Here is a 17,989-nt window from a genome sequence, read left to right on the forward strand (position 1 = left end):
AAATATTCTCTTTTTTAATACAATGCTGTCACCCTAAGATTTGCCTTCTTTTAGATTTTAAAGGAGCTGCAGGAGAGTTAATTGTTTTCCCTTTTGATTATATTTCTCTTTCTCCTTGTCCAAGGATATAATTCAATTGCACATCAGCTGCCCCTCTGACAAGGAGGAAGAAAAGTCCACAAAGGATGTCTCTGAAAAGGAAGACAAGGACAAAAACAAAGAAAAGGTCCCCAGGAGGATGCTGTCTAGAGGTGAAGACTTTACCCCTCTCATCTGTTCTAGGGCCTGGCTCTGCGGTGCCCTTCCCTTCCACCTCCCCACTGGCCTTATCGACCCAGCAGTGTACGGTGTCCTGCTGACTTCGTTGTTTGGGGAGTTGCCTAACTAGGTTACTTGCTTTGCTGCTTTATCCAGCTCTGCCTTAAGGGCTGACAGAGAGCTACTCTGTTAACATTGGGCTACCGATAGCAGGAGGACATTGCAGTCAATTCTGATTTTATTCTTTCTTTTGGAATAAATAGTGATGGATTACCACTGGTAGCAGATTCAATACCATTTGTAGTTTGGAGATGCTCAGAGTGATTTTTTTTTAATAATTAAATTTGCATGTAATTATTAAGCTCTCTTTGGTTTTAAATTCTTGGGCTGGTAGCAAAAAGACATGGTCCACAGAAATGGAGGGAATTCCCTAGCAGTCTAGTCATTAAGACTCAACTCTTTCACTGCTGTGGGCCCAGGTTCGATCCCTGGTCAAGGAATTAAGATCGCACAAGCCATGTGGTATAGCCAAAAACAAATTTTTTTAATGATAGTTAAGAGGGAAAAGGCAGTCGTAGTGTTAAAATTTTATAAGCAAATATAAACATATAAATAATCACCATTTGAATATATTTGCTGAGGTTCTGGAAAATTCAGCCCCATCAGACCTTACCTAGAATTTATTTTCTTTAACTAGAATAAAACCTTTGTTTTGGTCTGGCCTTTTGGTAAATACTTACTGATGGCAAGGTGACTATTCAGTGTAATATGAATAAAACACTGTGACCCAGATTCCACCTTCTGTCATTATGGGAAATTTTGAGAGGCTGGTAAATCAAGGTTACTCTCATTTTAAGCTAAAACTCCTGAAGTTTGATTCTACTTTTCCTCTTATGTCTCCTGATCAGATTATAGGCTTCTGCTTGGGGTTATATATCATACAAAGCAGTTTCATTTATTTCAAATTTATTTCATTGTGGTGTTCTAGACTCCAGCCAAGAATATACGGACTCCACTGGAATAGACCTACATGAATTTCTTGTAAATACACTGAAAAAGAACCCAAGGTAATAACATGATTTGATGGAAGGGGGAAAGGGGCTGGGATCAGCAGAATACCCAAGAAGCCAAGTAGCTTCTCCAAATTTTTCTATTATTATTAGAATCTGGGATGCCCATTTCCCCTACACCCCCCACCACCATTTTTCTCCAAAGTAGTTTTATATCTGTGGAGGGATTCAGAATACCCTTATATTGAGATTTCTGCTTTCAGAAGAGTTGAGAAAAATTCTGTGGAAGAATGGAGACAAAGAAATATCGAGGCTTAAGAATACAATTAAAAAGTACAGAAGGAAAAAGAATTGATTTGTAACAAAGCTAAATCATACTTGTTTACAAATTCTATAAATAACCAGATGAAGTATAGAATTACGATTAGTATAAGTATGAAGTATGTGTTTGTATGACTATGACTGCCAACAGAATTAGGTTTCTGATAAGGGAAACAGAGGACATGATTAGGAGGCTTGATTTTTTTAAAGTAACATAAGACAGGGCAGTGAGGTTGGCAGCCTTTGCATTTTTGATCCACTCTTAGAGTTTGGATTTATTCCTCCCTTAAGCTTCTATAGTGAGCAGGTTGTGTTTTCAATCTTTGTGTCAGTGTCTATGGGAGGGCTGCCTTTTGTTTTGTTTTGTTTTAATCTTTTTTAAACAGGGACAGAATGATGCTGCTAAAATTAGAACAGGAGATTCTGGACTTTATTAATGACAACAAGTAAGTTACTTGAATGAAATACACCTTAGAGGTGGGAGGGGGTATTGGAAAGAAACTTAGGTAAAATTTAAGGATATCCCTCTTTTATCGTTCCCTTAAAGTCTGAATTTTGAAGTAATAACTCACTAGGAACCAGGAAGAGTTGGGAAGACATAATCACAGTGAATCAAAATGTATATGTGTGGAAACTAAATCAGGTTTTTAAATTATCACTTAGACTTGAGTTGAAAAATACTTATATCTTTTCAGCAGCTAGCCCTTTGTCCCATATTTCACTATTCTTAAGTTTCTCCCTTTTTTCTTTGTAGACTATCATCCAGGTGGGTGAGACCTAGGGCTTTTTGTCTAAGGAGCAGTCTTAATGAAGATAGTGGGTCAGAGGGATCTACACAATACTGTAGATAAAGCTGAGAGAACTTGTTTGGTTACCATTGAGTAAATATCTATCTTCCTTATAATAATGTCTCGTAGGAATTTCTCCACTTTCAACAAAGAAAAATTACAATTGGCTATTATTTGTTCTTATTTCACTTTTCCCCCCTGGGTTTCCCTGCAGCAACCAGTTCAAGAAGTTCCCTCAGATGACCTCATATCACCGGATGCTATTACACCGGGTAGCTGCCTATTTTGGGATGGACCACAATGTAGATCAAACTGGAAAAGCTGTCATCATCAACAAAACCAGTAACACAAGAATGTAAGGGAGGAAACCACAGATTGGGAAGACTTTCCTAGGATAGCTCTGGGGTGGGAGAGGAAGATGCAGGATTTCTCTTTCTGGAGAGGGAACAGTGGAGGGAGTGGGTAGGTTATGTTATCAATTTCTACTCTTTTTGAAGCCTTGGAGATGGATTCTAGAGGCATTGGCATTTTGTGAAGACTGGCCCCTGGCTCTCTTCACCTTTAGTGATAGGATAGGAATAACTGTGGAAGAAGGTAAGTTATAGATGTATAAAGAACAGTCCTTGAGGATTTTGTTAAAACTTTCACATGACTTTCGGAATGGCTGACTTCAGAGATCTCCTGGGTGGGAGTTGTGGAATTTAAGAGAACTGTATAGAAGGTCTGCTTCCTAACAGAAGAGTCTTTCTTCCCTTCCTTCCACATTTCTCTCCCAATCCCAGCCCTGAACAGAGATTCTCAGAACATATAAAGGATGAGAAGAATACAGAATTTCAACAGAGATTCATTCTTAAGAGAGATGATGCCAGTATGGACCGAGATGATAACCAGGTGAAGACTGGAAAGGGTTGGGTCTATACAGAGAGATTGCAGTAAGAGAAACTGGGAGGGGAGAAGAGTTTTTGTGGGTTGGAGAAAACTCAAAATATCTTAGTATGGAAGGAAACTCTTGAGCTACACTGAGTTGGCTTTAGCTTAATGTTGAGGATTAAGTATACTTGTTGAGCTAAATGCCACCCTCTTAGCCCCAGAGTGACATGGTGCTGAGGTTTGCTGGGTTTTCTCATTTGGCCTGGAACTCCCTGGTTCTGCCACTGACTTCTAACTCCACTTCATTTTGGGACAAAGCAAGGTCCCTCCCTGCTTCAACCTTGATTCAACTGATGGCTCCATTCTTTTTTCCTTTAATAGTTAGGAATTTCTTTGGGAACAACCCAAAGCTACTTTTATCCCACTTGCACTCTTCCTGTCTCAGAGCTAGCCTTGAACTGGGAAAATTGTTATCTGATTTACCCACTTGTAAAGGTGTTTCTGATCCCTTTCTGCAAACCCTTTATTCTTTTCCCAACTCCTTCCAGCAAGGTGAGTGAGTCAGTTTGGCTTTTGATGCTTGAAACCTCAGGCTCCCCATTTTGATCCACTCCTGTGGGAATGAGAAGTGAAGAGTCTGCCCCATCCCTTCATTTATGGGCCTGGCTTTTGCCCTGACTTCTAGCGCATCCTTCAGATAGTGATTATTTGGAGTTAGTTTCCTAGCTTCATACAGGGTTAAGATCCAGCCTGCTTCTGCTTGGCCTCCAAAGGAGGTTAGGTAGAGAACCAGGATTGCAGTTTAAATAATATGGTGGGGTAAAGCCAATAAAATTAGTCTTGCTAATTCATGATAACTCTAGTAATATCTTACCTGTAGAGTCAAAATTAGTTTCCTCTCAATATTGTCTGGTCCTGAGACCAGGACTTTTCCTGCTTGCTACTTGAGTATCTGAGGGAGTCCTTTTGAGAAAAGTGCCGTTATCTATTGTGGACAAACATGCTGGGTCTGATTGAAAACAATGAAACATACAAAAGATAAATAAAATTTAAAAACAAGAAAGAGCCTTTCCATCCTGATGCCCTTCTCTCCATTTTCCCAAAACCCCTTTTCTGTGGATCAGGAATTATTCAGGCCTAGAGGCACATTGGGGTGGGATGGAATCTCTCCCTACTGTGAACTTTTCATCTCTCGGCTTCAGGCTTGATCCATAATAGCGTAGGCTCTATGTACTTTCTGTCTGTGATATTAATAATAAACACAGTAATTGCTATTACATTGAGTGTTTTCCCTCTGCTAGCCTCTGTTCTAAATACATTATATTCATTATCTCATTTAATCCTCTCCACAACCCAGTCTAGATGGGGATTATTAGCCTCGTTTTAAATGTAAGTAAACTGAGCTAGGAAATGTTAGGTTAGTTGCCAGTGACATTACTTGGAGGTAGCAGAGCTGAGATTCTGCCTGACCTCAAAGCCCATTATGCTCTATCTGTTCTGCCACTGGTTAACCAGTGCTAGGGGCTAAGGACAATATAGCACTTGAGGTCCTATATCTTCTTGGCATGGGATTGGTAAAAAGGACATTTAGTAGAATTTAGGTTCTTTAGGCTAGTGAGAGCTACATCTAGTCAAAAGTTGATACTCCTGAAATTATTCTTACTTCTGGCAATTGGTGAAGATCAGGAAGATCAGCCTAGACCAGTGGTCTCCTTGGTTGCTTCATCTGAAACTTTAAAAGCCTCTGGATTGAAGGTCAGAATCTTTGATAACCTGATGACATGCATTTGATGACTTACCTCCCTCAGAACACTTTGCCTTCAAGAGCAGTATGGAAAAAGGACATTCTGTAACATCCTACCCAGGACAGTGCTCACAACTCCCAGGCTAAGAAGGGGAGAGATGGTGGTGGAGAGTGGGGGGTAGGCTCGCAGATGTGGCGGTCTGCCCAGCCGTCCCCTCTGGTCTCCTGGCCGCGCTTTTCTGAGAGCACAGGGCTCTCTGTCCTCTGCTCTGTCACTGAGCTTCTCGCTTTCCTCGCAGCACTCGTTTGTCTGTCCCTTCCCTGTCCATCTTTCTTTCTGTTCTCCTTTTCCTTCTCTTTTCTTCTTCGTGTTGCTGTGTTCTCTTTCTACCGTGTATTTCTGTAAGCTCTCACTCTTTCCCTCCCTCCAGTAGCTGTAGTTAAGATGAGAAGAAATGCTTAAGCTCTGAGTTTAGCTTCGCCCTTGGGCTTTCACTTGCAAGGCCCTCTTTGCTGAGCTCTGTGTGACTTGGATCTACAGGCCATGGCATCAGTGACTAAAGGGATAAGGTCAGGTGCTAGTTCTGTAAAAACTTCTAAATTTAGCTCTGGTAAATAAATGCCTGTCTCTTCTCCTTTTCTAGCTTCCTCCTATCCCTTGCTTTCCCTCCAAAGCAATGCTGTTTATTCCATGGGCTATTCTCTTCATCCTTACAGACTGGAGAGTACCCTACTACATAAGGAAGCAACCTAATCCTTATCAAAAGTTACTGTTCTTGATACTCTGGTTGGGGCGGGTGGGAAGCTGGTGAGGCCCCAACCATCCAGAAAACCTGATCTCCCAAACTGCATGGTCAGATGTACCCAGTGAAACCTGTCCAACACTGGAAATTTTATTTCTTTTTTTTTTCCATTTTTTTGATGGCAACTATAAACTCTCCCGGTTTCTCTTCCTTGCTGGTGTGCAGTGAGCTTGCAGTACGAGGAGAACTTAACTAGCTTAATTCTGCTCATCGATCTAGATCAGAGTTCCATTGCAGGATGGAAGGAGGAGCAAGTCAATAGAAGAGAGAGAGGAGGAATATCAAAGGGTCCGAGAGAGAATATTTGCCCGAGAGGTAAGTGTAGCTTCTGAGAGTTGTCAGCCCCTAGCTTTTAGCTCTTAATCTTTGGAACTGTGAATGGAATGAACCCTCCATATATGTTTTGTTGTTTTTTTCTGATTTTGTTTTTAACCAACATCAGCCAGCCCCATATTTGATCTCTAAAATTAAATGTAGCTTATTAGAAAGCTGCAGATTTTTATTCATGTTATTGTTAATGCATATGGCCTATAAAGAGAACAAATGGAGTGGCTGAATTTGGTAGATTTGATTAGACTGAAAATAGAAATGGTTTTGGCAGGGCTTATAGAAGGGCCCTGGATCTTGCCTGTCAAACCCTCCTCCCGCTTACCCTCTTTCACTTCCACTATCTATTTTAGGCGTCTTTGCTTTTAAGTGGAAGACTTAGTGTCCACACAGCCTATATACATTCATCTTGTTTGGTCTGGCTCATTTTTAGGCTATGTTGGTGATTATCAGAGCACAGATGTGGCATCCATTCTCTGAGCTCCACATTCCACACGCACAGAGGGTACGGTACACTCACTATTCCGTGCAGTCTTGACCTGAATAGGAAGTCTCTTTCTTCCTATATTTCTTACCTTGTTTCTTAGAATAGGCCTGCTCTGTGGGCCAAAAGGCAACATGAGTTGTTATGGGCAGCTTTATTCTTAAGAACTGTTGGCCATATCAGATATACTTGGTATCCCTGTGTCTGGTGGCCTTTGCCTACCAGACTGAACAGAAGTATAGGAGGATTTCAGGAAGGGCAAGAGAGAAACAAATCTCCAGAAAATATATGATCCAGATAGTAGCACCATCTTACAGTCAAATTAGCCAACGAAGAAGAGCCAGCCTCCCTTTGTCATCAAAAGATGGCCAATTCTAATCAATACTTAGATGCACACTGCTCCCCTCCCACTTGCTCACTCTCCCTCATCAAGACAAAAAAAAAAAAACAAAAACATATCTTCTCATCATCACCTAGCTCAGAAAAATATTGTCTCTAACTTATAAAAAACCAAACTCCTCTGTGAACTTGTTCCATTGTCTTGGAAGACACAGTTGTTCAGGGAGCCTCACTGTGGTCAGATACACAGCAAATCTTCTGGCCTAAAGTCTGAGGAGAAGGACTCTTCTTATGTTATGTAGCTTTCCATTCTGAGTCAGAAAAACCCATCCTCCCAATTATCCAGCTGTGGCCCAGAGACAGTTTTTCTAACTTTATCTGAAAATCAGTTGAGTGGAATGCTAGGAGAGTGGTCATTTGTACATGGCTACAGCTGGTGAGGACCCTAAATTGTGGACAGGGCAGAATGGTGGAAGTTAATAGCAAACATTCATGTAGTGCTTATTATCTTTCAGACCCTGTCCTTAACACTTTGCACACAAAAATTTATTTAATCTTCACACTAGGCCTGTGTGATAGGTTACATTATCTACCTCATTTTAGAAATGAGGGACTGAGGCATGAAGAGGTTAAGTAACCTATGATCACACCACTATTTAGTGAGAGAGCCGATATTTGAATTCAGGCAGTCCTTGGCTCCAGAGTCAACGCTCTTAACCCCTTAAGTAAACCACCTCTCAATAGCTTGCTCTGCTCTGGGCTTTTTAAATTATGAAGTTCCCGTGACAGCATAGCTACCTGTGATGTGCTCCTCTGCTTCACCGACACATGGAAAATGACTGTTCCACCATGCCAGCCATTAGCAAAGCCATTCTGAAAGCACAGGTAACTTTTCATAGGACATTAGGGCTTATTATGTACAACACTGGACTGTATCTATACTACCATAACAAGGGAAGCTCTTCTCTCCTTTTTCTCTGATATTTAGTCTCTCAAGCCTCTACTAATATGTGTACTCTTTGTTAAATCCTTATGGATTTATCATTTTCGTTTTAGCACTTCCTAACTCTTGCTGTGGTAGAGGCATCAGGAATCTCAAAAGGTCTAAGCAGGGGGAAGTGGCCAAAGCCTACTATATGCCAGAGATTCCCATGTGGAGAGGAAAAAACCTGGCCAATCAAAGGCAACTGATTAAAGGTGGAGTTATGGGTTGCCGAAGAGGGGAGGAAGAGGCAGTCCAAAAAGAAAGGGAAGTGGCAAGAAGGGTGTTTGGATGGAAATGCTGCTGCTACAGCCTTCTCTGGAGCTGAGCTGTGTTTGGGAAAGCTGCCCCGCTCAGGCTCTGCTCCGCACGAAGGCCCCTGTGCTCAGCAGCTGGACACTCTCTGTACCTTTTTCTAAGGCTTGGGAGTCCACCATAATGCTCACTTCACTCAGCTCAGTGGCTTTGTCAGGAAATGATCCCCAAAAGGAATGTTTCAGGCTTTTAATTTTCTCATTTTTTCTAGGCTCTGAAAAGTACCTGCTTCCCCAATTTCTTACTCTCCTTGGGTGTCAGGTCAGAATGTCTTTCATTTTGGCCAGTGTAGAGGACAGAAATGGGATAGTCATTGAGATGATTTCTAAAAAAAACTAAATTTTTTTCTCTTCTCTCCCTTTTCCCTTTCTTTGAATACTCTTTAGGACCAAGCACACCAGTTATTATGCTCAGCTTACCTATAGAGAGAATAAATTTAGAACTAAAAAGGAATTAATAGTTAGGTTAATACTTTCCTCTTTCTCCTTTCCATACTCCTACCTTCATTGACCTCTCTTTTTAAACACTCTGTGGGAAGGCTAAAAACTCTGAACGCGCTTTCCCATTAAAGGTGAGAAGTCAGATTGGGTGTGTGGGTGTGGGTCATCCTGTCCCTGCTCCCTCTCTCCCTGTTGGGGGGTGAGCTTGGTTTGAGGACCGTGGGTATTCATAGCATCATGGACACCCTTTTTGGTTATGCCATGCTGTTTTCTTATAAGTTATTTTCCGTTTTCTCCCCTTCACCTAGACTGGCCAGAACGGATATCTAAATGACATCAGGTTAGTACCACTTAGCATGTTCCCTGCTTCTCATTGAGCTTTGTCAGTGAGGTTAATATAATCCTGTAATGATGCTTTTCTTTGATGTTAACCAACAGACTCTCCAAAGAAGCCTTTTCTTCTAGCTCTCACAAGAGAAGGCAGATTTTTAGGTACCTCTGTGTGGTCTTTATCTCTCCTTGTTTTTGTTTGTTTGTTTTTTTAATTTTATTTTGTTTTGCTGTAATCTTTTCAGCGGAGTAAGTTTGCTCCATGCATGGCTGCTTGTGGAATAAGTCAGTTTGTGGTTTTTGCAACATTGGATATTTTCCCCATTTAAAAAAAATGGCTAGTGCTCAATGACTTTACTTCTATTGTTGCTAATTTCGCTGTAAGTCCTGGATAGGTGGTGAAGGGGACCAAATAAGTATGTTTAGGATAGGTACTGCTCTGTTTCTGAAGTTTGCTGAAACTGAGCATTTTTGGAGGATTTCAGCATATATTTGAAAGTGAAAGTGAAAGTTGCTCAGTCATGTCTGACTCTTTGCGACACCATGGACTATATAGTCCATGGAATTCTCCATGCCAGAATACTGGAGTGGGTAGTCTTTTCCTTCTCCAGGGGATCTTCCCAACCCAGGGATCGAACCCAGGTCTCCTGTATTGCAGGTGAATTTACCAGCTGAGCCACAAGGGAAGCCTATTGAGGTAAAAGAACAGGTGTCATTTGGCTGGCTTTTCCAAATCTATGGAAAGATGTGAAGAACTTATCCCTCACCCAGCATAGGGGAATGTTTTGTATCCTTAAGAAGGAATAGTACATGCACATATTTTAAAAAAAACATACAAACACCTCTGTCTATGTGGTTTTCTCTTTGGAAAATGTAACGTGTAAGATGAGTTCAGAAAGGCCTTAGAATGGACTTAGGGCATGTCCTTTATATAATTGTCCATGATTATTCTTAATGTTGCTGAAAGCTACTGTACTAACTTCTGTGCCTCATATTCTCCATTTTCCGCAAAGCAGTTGTGAGCTTCTCTCTTCATCTCAGTCTCTCAATCCCATCCCAGACAATTACAAAGGCAATGTGAAAGAAGCACTTTAGGACCATATCCTGACCCTGATTCATTTTAAGTATATACTTTACATTTTACCAACAGAAAAACTATAGAGTACAGAAAACCTGACAATTTAATTCTAGGATTCAGGTCTCACTCTTTCCAAAGGGTTTATCTCTTTTCTCAATCCTAAGCTTGATGCTGCTTTTGCTTAGTCGCTTCAGTCATGTCTAGCTGTGTGACCCTATGGGCTGCAGACTGCCAGCCTCCTCTATCCATGGGATTCTGTAGGCAAGAGTACTAGAGTGGGTTGCCATGCCCTCCTCCAGGGGATCTTCCCTACCCAGGGACTGAACCCAGGTCTCCTGCACTGCGGGCGGATTCTTTACCGTTGAGCCACCAGGGAAGCCTCCTAAGCTTGATATGTGCTCACTAACACACATTAGTTACAGCTATCATCCCCAGTACTTTAGTAGTCCCTTCTCTATCACCCTTTCTAGAACTAATTAAACCATGTGGAAATTGGGATAGCAAGATTTCAACCCTTCCTGGGAAGGAGAGTTATCTCCCATTCCACATCTCTGAACTCTTTTTCCTAGACCAGCCTGCCCTGAGATTCATCTGAAAGCCCAAGCAAAAGGGCTCTGTGTCGTCGGTGGTAGTCAAGATAGAGTCTCCCTTAAAAAAAAATCTTACTCCGTAACCATTCCAGAATACCTTTAAGAAACAGAACTTTTAAATTAAAAGTGTGTTTGACAATGTGCAGCACTTTATAGTTGCCACAGTATATTGTATCTCATTGAATTCTCTGAATATCCTGATGTGGTGAGTTGGTTTGCATGTAAGAGAACAAAAGCAAGAAAGATTAAGTAGTTAGCCAAGTTTACATGGCTGTTAGTGGCAAAACTGGGACTGACTCTGTCCAGTGTTCTTTTCACCACACTACACAAGCTGTCTATAAATATCACGCCTAATTGATTCACTGATAAGAATGACGCCCTTATTAGTGCTGTGGAGCATCAGACTGCATCAAACTGTGCAGATAATGGCTTGAAGGAGCTAGTGAGCAGGTACAGCCTTCTCCTGTCCAGACCTCCTTTTAAGCTACTGCTTTCCATACTGAGTTTTGATTAAAGATCTAGGTCATCTAAAATGCAGCTCCATGGACTCTTCAGGGGGTAGCTTCTTCCTCTATTTGGGTACTAGTCCAGAGCTCAAATGATTAGAAGCCGATTTTCTCTAACTTTTAAACCTCTCTTCCCAGGTGTGTGAAACGAATACTGATATATCAGATTCCATTATCTCTGTTAGCAATAATGTGGATAATAATAATAACAACTATGGCAACTTCTCTGTTCTTTGGAAGATTCTACTCCACTGCACCATTGATAAATAAGCTACCTGAGGTTTACTGAGAAGCCCACCTCTTTCGTGGGCCTCTCTACCCAAGACCGTTATAAACAGGACTTTTCACCAGCACTAAATTTACTTGTAAAAACTAAGTCATCTCCTGATTGTGCTGTCAAGTGTGAATGTCTCTGTCCTTCACCTCCATCTCACCAACACATACACAACCCAGTCCAGTGCTTAGAATTAGATCTAGTAACTTTCCCTAATTGCCTTATGTTTAGTGAAGTACAAAGATGTGACTAGAGATTAGCTTTAGTTGGTAGAGAAATAGAATTGATCTGTCTTCCTAGTCCAGACTCAACTTGATTCTCCAGCTCTCAGGGGTGTAGTGTACTAACCCAGGTTAGAAGACCATCAGACAGTCCACATTTGAGCACTAGGCCGTTACTGTCTTGGGGGAACTGGATCAGTACAGAAGTGCTGCCAGTTTGGCTCAAGTTTCCCAGGTGTTTGGTTTAAAGTTGACTCATTTCACTGCCTATCCCTGGTAGAAAAAGAACGTAAATGGCAGAATTGCTCTAATAGAGAGTATAGTGTTTGATTTAGATGTAAAAGGCCATTAGGGCTTGTCTTACAGAATTCAAGTTCTAATGTCTAATGAGCAGCCTCATTCATTGGTGCTGCTGTATTCCCATATCCCACAGACAAACACATCTTTATTGAGTCCAGTCAGTAGATTTGAGCTGTTGGCTCTTACTTCAGGTTGATTCTGTTCCTGGAGAGCCCCTGAGTTATTCTTATGTCTTGTTTCCCATTCTACTTTTGATGTCCCCAAGAGAAAGGGGGTAAAGCATTGGGGAAACATTAATATTTTCCAGTCTTCTAACTGTATAGAGAGAAGCATTGAGGTTATATGTATCAATATATCTACTTAAGATTCAGAGAATTAGCATGTCCCTAACCATCTAGGCCAATATGTCTTAGCCCCGCATGATTGACTAAACACTAAAATAGTGACCCTAGTAGATATTTTGTCTGTTTTTCCTACAGTATCTTTGAAATAGATATTCTAATAAAGAAAAGTATTTTCTTTAATATTACCCCCTTAAGAAAAATAACTTTCTTTATTAGGATAACTCTGAGCCTGATGTCTTTGAAGAGCTGTGGGCTTTGGGATAGAGTATTCTGTTTGCTTTGGGTGGGAAAAGGAGGGAACCCAAGCTACCATGATTGTTGCTCAGTTGCTCCCCCGCATACATATCAAAATCATTATAATTGTTATCATTTGGTTTTCTTAGGTCATTAGTTATTGGAGCGGTGGGGGATCTGAAAGGAAGATTCCTGATTGTTGATTGCTTATCAATTAAGTGGCAGTAAGAGTCAACACTGAGGATTTTCAGGCTAACCTCAGATAGCCTGAGGAGCACAGCTATTTAGAATTAAAGTGATTATAGTATCAGGCTAACCCTGATGTTTCCAGAGTAAAATAAGAGGATGAATCCCTTTTCTCAGTAGCCTTGTGCCTTACCTAGGGCAACAGTGTTATTAATATGGAGGCAGCTAGGCACAATCAGCCCCCTCCTCTTTGCCATCCTGAGTCCTAAGGATATGTTTGCTTGATTGTGCTGAGGATGTCAGCCTTTAGAGACCCTGGAATAAATTGTTCTCAGATACTAACACAAGACTTCCACAAAACAGGTTGGGTTGATTCCAGACTATCAGACTGAGTTTTCTCTTTATCAGACTCAGTGCCCCTTTAGTCACTGTACTCTTCTTCCCAACCTTGAAAAAGTGGCTGTGAGCAACATCTCTGCTGGCTCAGACATGTGTTGTATGGAAGACCTGATGTGAGATTTATCCATGTCGTTGGCTACTGCTGCCTTCTAGCAATAGTAACTTCTTGGAGTCCTTTTGTTTCAAGAACTCCCAGAAGGAACTGGTACCCCTGTGCTCCCCACTATTTCCTGCATGTGTGGGACCCCTGCAGGGCCAGGGGAAGAGACCGCAGCCAATCTCAGCATCATGTACGTGGTTTCCCACCCACCTCTGGTCTGCTGTATTGAACTAGTTGCCAGCGCACTGTCTTCCAGATTTGCCTCTGCTCTCTGTACTGTACTGGATCTTGTTCTGTCTGCTCCCATCAAGTCTTGGTTGGCCAGCCAACTAACACAAAGTCAGTGTCCATCCTCCCCAACCCTCACCCCTTCTCTGTTACTGAAAGAATAGAAATGAACTCTCTCCTAGCCCTTCTGCTGAAGTGGTAGGTGGGAGGTGCTCTGACCACTGTGGTCTCTGCAGGGGGAACCGTGAGGGGCTGAGCCGCACCTCAAGCAGCCGCCAGAGCAGCACAGACAGCGAACTCAAATCCCTGGAGCCACGGCCTTGGAGCAGCACAGACTCCGATGGCTCTGTCCGGAGCATGCGGCCCCCTGTCACCAAAGCCAGCAGCTTCAGTGGAATCTCCATCCTCACCCGGGGTGACAGCATCGGGAGCAGCAAAGGTGGCAGTGCAGGAAGGATCTCCAGGCCAGGTACCACAGCTTCTCTCCTTCCATCACTGCTTGTGTATCTTCTGCAAAACATCACTGATAGTTACTTTTAACAAAACACTTGTCCCACATTGTGTCCCAGAAACCTCACACAGTCAGATGAGGGGAAGTTTGATTTCTTGGATCTATTGTCCTTTGAGTTCCTCCTCTGATTTCCTTTCTAACCTTTTTTCCTAATTGAAAAAAAAAAACTGATTGGGATTAGATTATTTTATGTGATTTCTGACCAAGGTGGGACAGCTGTGTCAACCCCGGTTCAGGTTATGTACTAAAATAAGGATGATTCTGAGGCCCCTTAGACTATAAAGAGGGTTTGTAAAGTAGAGGTTACCTTAGAGTTTGTAATTTTGTAATTAATTGGTAGCAGCCAATAGGCTTGAAATTTTAAGCATCACTGCTGCAACTGCTGCTCTGGAGCCCAGTCACGGAAAAGGAGCATGTGTTCCACCTGCCAGCCTGGGAGCACCCATCAGCTCTCCTGAGCTGCTTTGTAACTTTCTCCATCGATTTAGGCTGCAATCTTAGCAGAGGGCCATTCAGCTCTTTTTACCCAGTAAATCGCTATTTCACCATCCTCCTGCCTCTGAAGAATTTCTTGACTTTCATCCCCAAAGTTCTATTGGTCTTGTCCTCAAAAGACATCACTAGTGGCAAAGATTTTGCCTCTGTTTATGCTTCTCTGTTACCTCTTTTCTAATCCCTCTGCTTCTCCCTTTATCCAAGCTGGTTTCCCTGCTTTACCCTCAGCTGACCGCACTGTGTGGCTTGCAGAGATCTTAGTTCCCAACCCCAGGTTGAACCCAGACCCTCAGCAGTGAATGTGCATTGTCCTAACCACTGGACCACCAGGGAATTTCCTATTCTCAACCCTGTTTTGAGCCAGTTTACTAATCTAAAACATAGATCTAATCCCATCAGTCCTCCCTTAAAAACATTCATGGTTCTGCATTTCTTACGTAATAAAATCCAAATTACTTAATATAGCATAACTTCCTGACTCCAGTTTGCCATCTCAGTCTTACTTTCAAACATTCATCTTCTCCTGACCCTCCAGCCATTTTCTGAGTATGGCATTAGCTTTGTCTCCTCTTAGCCTGAAAAGTCTTCTGTTCATCCCTCAAACCTGTCTCTTCTGCCACTTCCTGTTTAAATCCTTCCCTCTAACCCTCCCAAGAGTTACGCTTCCTAATCTTTGCTTTCATACAACTTTATTCTTATCACTGATGCATCCTTTATCCTTGAAAGTGAAAGTCACTCTGTCGTGTCCAACTCTTTGTGACCCCATGGTCTATATAGCCCATGGAATTCTCCATGGCCAGAATACTGGAGTGAGTAGCCTTTCCCTTCTCCAAGGGATCTTCAGAACCCGAGGATCGAACCCAGGTCTCCCACATTGCAGGTGGATTCTTTACCAGCCGAGCCACAAGGGAAACCCTTTATCCTTATCAGATTGTAATCACATGGATTACAATCCATGTGTCTATCTCCATTGGAAGATCCTGTACTGTTCAAGGGCAAGGACTGTGTTTCCTTTACCTTTGTATCCTCAGTTCATTGTACAGTGCCTCACGTAGTACATATTCAGTAAAAGTATTTTGAGTAAATGCATTCATGGCTTGGACAGCCTGGAAATGAGGGAAATAGTTGAATGATGGCTGGGTTGGGGGGGGGTGTGCACAGGCATGTACTTGGAGGTTGCCTTCAGCAACTTTTATGAGATGCTGCAAGTTGAGAGGAAATGAAAAGAGAAGACAGGTCTCTTAAGGGACTAGGAATATATACCTTCCCAGGAAGCAAACATTCATTTTTCAAGCTGTCTAGTCATGATGGACTAGGGCACTCCAGGGGTTCATTTTCAAAACCCAACCTTGACAGTCAAGATGGTTATGGACACTGGGGAGTGGAAACCGGCTAAGATGAAGATTCCCATCAATAGGACATCTGAAATGCATCTGTGCTCATGCATGGATCTCCTAAGACAGTGGGAAATAGACAGAAGGGGAATGACGAGGAAAACAGCAAGGAAAGAGTCAGGCCCTACGACTGGGCCCTCCAGGGGTGGTATGTTCATGGCTTGTGCTTACAACTCTCGCTGGGTCTCCTCTTTGCCTTAGGTATGGCGCTAGGTGCCCCAGAAGTGTGCAACCAGGTCACCTCATCCCAGTCTGTCCGGGGCCTTCTCCCTTGTACTGCCCAACAACAGCAGCAGCAGCAGCAGCAACTTCCTGCTCTCCCACCCACGCCTCAACAACAGCCACCCTTGAATAATCACATGATTTCACAGGTGAGTCAGCACTCAGTGTTGGAGCCCCCCCTCCCCCGCCGAACTCTGATTCAAGCAAGCTCTGGAAGTACAGTCATGTCTCTTGTACTGTGGGTGGCAGGAAAGATCTGTTTTTGGAGACATGCCTCTCCCTCCCCCATTTCTTGTTTGTTAGTTGTGGGAGAGAGGAGTAAGGGCAGAGGTTTGGCCAAAGGGCTCTTAGTAGAGTCAGCCTGGGAGGTTTTGTTTTTTTTTTTCCCTGCTTAATATTTCCTTCTCTTCGTTCTGGGAATTGTCAGCGGGATCTTTTACCCTATCCCATATTTCTGCTGTACTCTGTCTCCCTCTGCATCCTGTGTAATTTCAAGGTGATTTTGCTTCCTACATCCATACATGGAGCTTGAAAAGATCACAGCTCCCACCATAGTCTGAGCTAAATGTATTTATATGACTGTTGAGCCATAAACAAATATTTATATATTGGTGTTTGGGGAAAAGTAAATAACACTTACCAAGACTCATGTACCATAAGTACATGCTCAGTCACTTCAGTTGTGTCTGACTCTTTGTGACGCCAGGGACTGTAACTCGCCCGGCTCCACTGTCCATGGGATTCTCCAGGCAAGAATACTGGAGTGGGTAGCCATTTCCTTCTCCAGGGGATCTTCCCCACCCAGGGATCAAACCTGCGTTTCCTGCATTGCAGGTGGATTCTTTACCCACTGAGCCATCTAGGAAGCCCAACCACAAAACCCCCCAGTGTTGTCTTCGTTTCCCATGCCATAAAAGAGCTCTCTTTCTCCTTCTGTTGCAGGGCTGTTAGACATTGGTACCAACTAGGGTTTGAGAAAGTTTTGCTTTTGTGGAGACCATGCAAGTGATAAGCATAAGAATCAGATCCTATTTTAAACTGGAACCTCCTACGTGTTTTAGGTTTAAAGTCTCTTTAATCCTCTGAGAACTGTGCTGAGATCTTCACTTACTCTTTTCTCCCATGAATAGAGCCTGCACTTTCTCCTGCAGTATTCTCTGGTAGTTAGGAAGCCAGTATGTCTGTACTTCTTTCTGCTGTAGTTTAAGTTCTTGTTTCGCCTCCCAGACTCTCTTACCTCCACACTCAATTAGTCCAGCTTGGCCTCAGATAGGTCTCTTCCATAGGTACAAGAAGAAGTCCTAAGCACTGATACCCCAAGGATTGGAAACCAGAGAGGGAACACTCCAGAATGGCTCATCACTACCCCATTCAGTATATTGGAAAATGAAACTAAAATAAAGAACAGTGAAGATCTAGGAAACTCTGCCTTGTAGCTTCACACACATGCCAGTCATTCCAAGTCTTTCATCTCAGTCCCTCAGCAGTTTCTCTACAGTCCTGACTTTCTTTCTTATTCTACCACCCGGCGTCTTTCTACCACCTCATTAAGTCTCATTCACATCAGCTTACCTCACTCCATACTGAAGCATAACATGTGTGTGTGCTTTCCCTGTCTTGTGTCTTAATTTAGACCTGTAAGTGAGTAAACTCTGAACTTCTCCCTCTGGCCAGCCCCTGCTGTTTTTGTGTATGTGCTTTACTTTTTTAAGGTCCCAGTATATTTTTTGAGTTTTAAAAAATGTGTGTATTTTAATACAGTTCTGTTTCCTTGTCTCCCTCTTAGTCTTCCATCTGTCTCCTCCATCCATCCATATCTAGAAACAGACAGCAAGAGTGGGAGGGGGATAAAGAGATAAGTAAAGAGTATAACCATTTGGGACTGAAAAACTTGTA

General features: G+C 42.5%; 1 protein-coding gene across 13 annotated transcripts in view; it reads left to right on the top strand.

Annotated features, from left to right (window-relative positions):
- The window catches only part of R3HDM2 (R3H domain containing 2), a 162,463-nt gene that overhangs the window by 126,286 nt on the left and 18,188 nt on the right, over window positions 1-17,989 (top strand). For 5 of the 13 annotated variants that reach the window (XM_018048044.1, XM_018048042.1, XM_018048031.1 and 2 more), the window contains 11 exons: window positions 125-251; window positions 1,247-1,325; window positions 1,976-2,035; window positions 2,592-2,732; window positions 3,160-3,268; window positions 6,014-6,109; window positions 6,555-6,626; window positions 8,990-9,021; window positions 9,120-9,173; window positions 13,708-13,940; window positions 16,073-16,242. In XM_018048044.1, coding sequence (XP_017903533.1) covers window positions 125-251; window positions 1,247-1,325; window positions 1,976-2,035; window positions 2,592-2,732; window positions 3,160-3,268; window positions 6,014-6,109; window positions 6,555-6,626; window positions 8,990-9,021; window positions 9,120-9,173; window positions 13,708-13,940; window positions 16,073-16,242 — 1,173 coding nt within the window. The remainder of the gene's footprint in view (window positions 1-124; window positions 252-1,246; window positions 1,326-1,975; window positions 2,036-2,591; window positions 2,733-3,159; window positions 3,269-6,013; window positions 6,110-6,554; window positions 6,627-8,989; window positions 9,022-9,119; window positions 9,174-13,707; window positions 13,941-16,072; window positions 16,243-17,989) is intronic. The other 8 variants (XM_018048037.1, XM_018048041.1, XM_018048036.1 and 5 more) reach the window with 5 other exon arrangements.

The sequence above is a fragment of the Capra hircus genome, chromosome 5 (assembly GCF_001704415.2).
Source record: "Capra hircus breed San Clemente chromosome 5, ASM170441v1, whole genome shotgun sequence".
Lineage (NCBI taxonomy): Eukaryota > Metazoa > Chordata > Mammalia > Artiodactyla > Bovidae > Capra > Capra hircus.